General features: G+C 34.3%; 1 protein-coding gene across 1 annotated transcript; it reads right to left on the reverse strand.

Annotated features, from left to right (window-relative positions):
• Positions 1 to 332: 332 nt before the first annotated feature.
• LOC121254007 (homeobox-leucine zipper protein HOX3) lies at positions 333 to 4,533 on the reverse strand. The gene is made up of 4 exons (XM_041153965.1): positions 4,318 to 4,533; positions 3,738 to 3,922; positions 3,455 to 3,534; positions 333 to 1,162 (listed from the first exon to the last, which is right to left on the reverse strand). Exons 1-4 carry the CDS (start codon positions 4,403 to 4,405, stop codon positions 874 to 876), a joined length of 642 nt encoding a protein of 213 aa, XP_041009899.1. The 5' UTR covers positions 4,406 to 4,533; the 3' UTR covers positions 333 to 873.

A 4,533-nucleotide genomic window follows, 5' to 3' on the forward strand; every position in this document is an offset into this window, starting at 1 on the left:
AAGGCTTGTGTGTGTATATATTTCTCTACATATATGTACTTTTGAAACATGGCCCAAAAAAAAAAAAAAAAAAAGGAAGAAGAAGATCAGGCCCTAGCTTGTGAGTATGGTCTCAGTCTGATCTCAAAATCACAAGTCAATTTCAAGGCCAAACTACTCGACCCCATCTCAAGTTTCAAATCCACCTCGTACACACACAAACATTATAAAGACCCCACCTGCATGCATGCATCGGCATCTCGTGCTAATTGTATCTAATCTCGATCCCAATTTCTACCAGCTTTCTAATAAGGAGAAAGTGTCTTTTACTTTAGACTTGTAAATTGCATATCTAAAGAAAAATCCTTCATTCAAAGGACAGACAATATTAGTGGTGCATATAATAATATGTACATCAAAAAATCAACATCCGCCAGCTTCCAACCACCTTGCATCATCCCCAAGTTTTCTGAGCTCATCTAGCTCTCCTCAATTGATCTGCTTTAATTATGTCGGTCACAACATTTTTTTTCCCCTTTCCTTGTCCAAGGCCTGTCGGTTGTGGACAACATAAAATACTATAAACTTTGTTCTATCATGTATATGGTCTTGGATTGACTCGTTTGTTCTCTCACATGATCATATAAAATTTTCGTTTTTTTTTTTTTAATCTCCTTTAATAATTCCTCGGTAAACAAAGGCAAGCTTGACCAATACATGATGAATAGAAACTAAAGCAATTTGGTTTTTCTATGAACATTGTTAATTTAATCTATTAGTTTTTTTTTTTATTTGTTTTTTTTTTTCCCTCTTGATCCGTAGGTCATTAATTAATTACACCTGATAATTAATAGTTGCGTACTCCTAATAAGCTGCAGTCAAAGATAGCCATGACTAAAGAGGAGGCACTGCCACTTTAGTGGACAGCGTGGTGGTGGCGGTCTTGGTAGGGCCCTTGTTGATGAGGGCGGCGTTGGAGGTCACACGCTCGCAACGAGGGCACATAGAGAGAGTGGATGCTGGGAGGGGCTCGCAACTATTGGGGGAGATGACGGTGGGCGGACCAACTTTCATGGCTCTCAGCTCTTCCACCTCCCTTTGAAGCCTGCGGTTCTGTTCAGTTAGTGACCCGAACCGTCTCTTCAAGAACTCACATTCCATCTCTGTTTGCTTCAGCTTGCTCCTGCATGTGTTAATTATTATTGCAGTAACCATCATTATATTATATATATATATATATATATATGCAGTTTTACATTGATCATTTGTTAGAACTCAAAGCTGCCAAGTTCATGACTTACATTTTTGGTTAGTTTCTTAATTAACACCCTGCATTTGGATATATATACATATAACAAGCTTGGTTGTAACATATATACATGGCATACATGCATGCATGCATTCATATATTACATACACAATACATATATATATATATATTTATCCATGCATGTTTTTATATATGTCTGTATTCAAATGATCTAGTAATAACTACAATATCAATGCCTTCTCCATATTGATTCATAGATAATTTCGCTTCATAGGTACTTAAAAACTGTCGCTGCAAATGAAAGCTAGCTAGCAACAAATTAAATTAACCTAATTAAATAACAAATCAAGTAGTCGTTACTAGTGATAAAAAAAAAAATGAAGAAAATAAGAAGATTGTTGTCGAGTTGATGTATGGATATTATTATAGCCATTAATGATCCATTTGCATGAATAATGTAAGACACGTTATAACATGTAGTATTTAATTGCATATAAATAAATAAAAATTAAATGCACGCAAGGATGGGCAAGTCTAAAGTATAAATCAATGACTGAGTCAAAGTTGCAGTAGTTATGATGTGAGGAGTAGCACACGAGGCCGATCGAAGAAGAACGCATGCATGGACCTTATTAATTAGGAGGTACCGATGCTGGCCCTCACAATAAATATGCAAGCAGCTGCATGCTATCATTGTTGTTATACTTTGGACAACCGTACTACTCATTATGTTCATGCACAAATTAGCTCTATAGCGCTAGCTAGCTGCATGAGCTCATCATCATCACTCGACAACTACATCATTTATTGCTCATATATATTTTTTCTCAGCTAATTCTCATGTACTTTCAGCTTTCTATAGAATGTACTGCATGTATTAATAATAATAATAATAATAATAATAATAATTATTATTATTATTATTATTATTATTATTGGCGGTCGGTCTACGGTGAGACTTGGAAGCCACCTACTCCATTTTCTATCAGTAGCGATGCCGAGTCGCCCATAACGATATATATGCATGACTGTGTTACCATATATTAATTTTTTTACATTCAACCACTATATCTAAAATTTCTATATTCGTTACTATTTTCTATATTTTTTACTTTCTTAATTGTTATCAAATGCATTCATTCCTATTTATAAGAAAATTACATTAAAATAAGATAAGGTAAACATATGAAAATCAAGTCAATACAATATAATCAAATCAAATATATATTATTGATTTGATATTATCTTTAACAATGTTTGATATTATATAATTAATTATTCTGGAAAAATTAATAAGCTTTTTCTTAGATTTTCACAACCCAATAATAATTTGCAATTTGGGGTGCATTGCGGATTACATGTATTATATATTAATTAGTTAATATATCATTGATTCTATTAACTTTATGCAAAATACGGATGCTTATATAAGGAGGAATGTTATGTATTAGCTACTATTCATGACTCTTATATCTCACACCTATAATTTTTTGATGTAGGGTGTTTTTCATAGAGTACTGTAGAGTGGTGAATGGTGGATGATGAGAAAAAAATTTCTTATATAATTACCAGATACAAATCACTCATCATCATGTCTTTCTTCCTTATTTTGTAAATAATAAATTATAAATAACTCATTAAAAGATATATGGAAGAAAAACAACAAAAACAAAACCGCTGGACACACTGCACAGACATGCATCCATCTAAATATAATATACATGCATGTGTTTGGTTGAGAACTGAACCCAAACCTACCTGCTCCCTCCCTCTTGAAGAGTTAGAAAAAGTAGCATTTTGCCATTAGGCCATTGATAAATTTAAATATATATATATGTATGTATATGTATAGGTGCGTGTATATATATATATATATATATATGCTGAAATTTAAGAACCAGAAGTTTTTCTTATTAAAATGACCAAAGCAACCCGGCCATAAGAATCGTTAACATGGTGCTATATATTATATATGTTGCAGATGTTGTCACAAGAAAATCTTATCAACAAAAGGCATCGCTTTCCACTTTTTATAGATCAGTGTACGTACGATTGATACGGGTAAGAATCGGATTCAGATTATATACTCTGCAATAGTATTATTATTATTATTCTGTCAACCTTAAATGTCTGAACCCAATCAACCACCACCAAAAGAATAACAACATTGAAATTCATCTGATCAGCATGTTTAGGGTACAGTACCTGGCCCTACGGTTCTGGAACCACACCTCAACTTGCCTTGGCTTCAGCTTCAACTGCATAGCCAAATTCTCTTTTTGCTTCTGTAGGAAAAAAATATCCAAAAAGATTAAACATTATCAAAATATTTAATAAATTAAGGGAAGAAAAGGGAAAAAAAATAAAAGCAGGCCTGGCGTTGCACCCTTTCCTTTAGTTTGGTTTCTATTTATCGAAGAATAAATGGGTGCGGGGGAGATAGATCAGCTTGTACATATATAAAGGAAGAAGCTAGTGAGAGGATTACCGGGTTTAAGGTATGGTTTAGTCTGAAACTTTCTTCGAGAAGACGGGACTGTTCTTTGGTAAGACGGAGTTTCTTGCGGGGAGGGCCTCCGTTGCTGCTTTCTTCTTCATCTTCCATATTCATCGTTATCCACTGATCTTCTTCTAGACCTCCTGATGGCACTTGGTTTATGTCCAAGTTCCTCACTGCACAGATCACTTCACTTTTAAACCCTGATATTATTCCAACAATTTTTTGAACACTATGAAATGATCGACTGCATACATATAAATTAGTACGTGTTGTAAATATCTGAAAGGGGCATGAGAGAAGACAGCTATGGAAGAGAGAAAATCCATTTGATTAGTCATGCAAGAGGAAGAAGATCATGCATTAAAAACAAATAAAAAAATGAATTATTGAAGGGGAAACTGATATATGTGATGACAAACCGATACGATTATGTTAATTAAAGGTAAAAAGAAAAAGAAACTTTCCGATCAAATTAGAAGAAGATGAGAGAGAGGGATCAGAAGGGGGGGGGGGGGGGGGGGGATATGGAAGAAGTAGAAATGAATAAAGCAATAACTTTCTTACTTACCAGATGGAGGAAGTGATTGGGATGAAGCAAAGCCAGGCATAGATATGGTCAATTCCAAGCTAGACGGGCTTGAAGGCAAAACCGCCATGGAACTTTAAGAACAAAATAACAACAAGAAGAAGAAGATTTCTGGCAAAGAGAAAAAGGTAAAGTGAAAAACTCAAAAGAAGAAAGGGATGAAAACAGAGGTAGATGATGAAATGGAGAGGAAAAGGT

Source organism: Juglans microcarpa x Juglans regia, chromosome 3D (assembly GCF_004785595.1).
Source record: "Juglans microcarpa x Juglans regia isolate MS1-56 chromosome 3D, Jm3101_v1.0, whole genome shotgun sequence".
NCBI lineage: Eukaryota > Viridiplantae > Streptophyta > Magnoliopsida > Fagales > Juglandaceae > Juglans > Juglans microcarpa x Juglans regia.

What these genes read in the sequence shown, in the direction of transcription:
- LOC121254007 (XM_041153965.1), bottom strand. Translation starts at nt 4,405, where the DNA reads ATGGCGGTTTTGCCTTCAAGCCCGTCTAGCTTGGAATTGACCATATCT. An exon ending in CCAATCACTTCCTCCATCTG is followed by an intron (nt 3,923 to 4,317) that starts GTAAGTAAGAAA and finishes TGATCTGTGCAG; the next exon opens with TGAGGAACTTGGACATAAAC. An exon ending in TAAACCATACCTTAAACCCG is followed by an intron (nt 3,535 to 3,737) that starts GTAATCCTCTCA and finishes TTTTTCCTACAG; the next exon opens with AAGCAAAAAGAGAATTTGGC.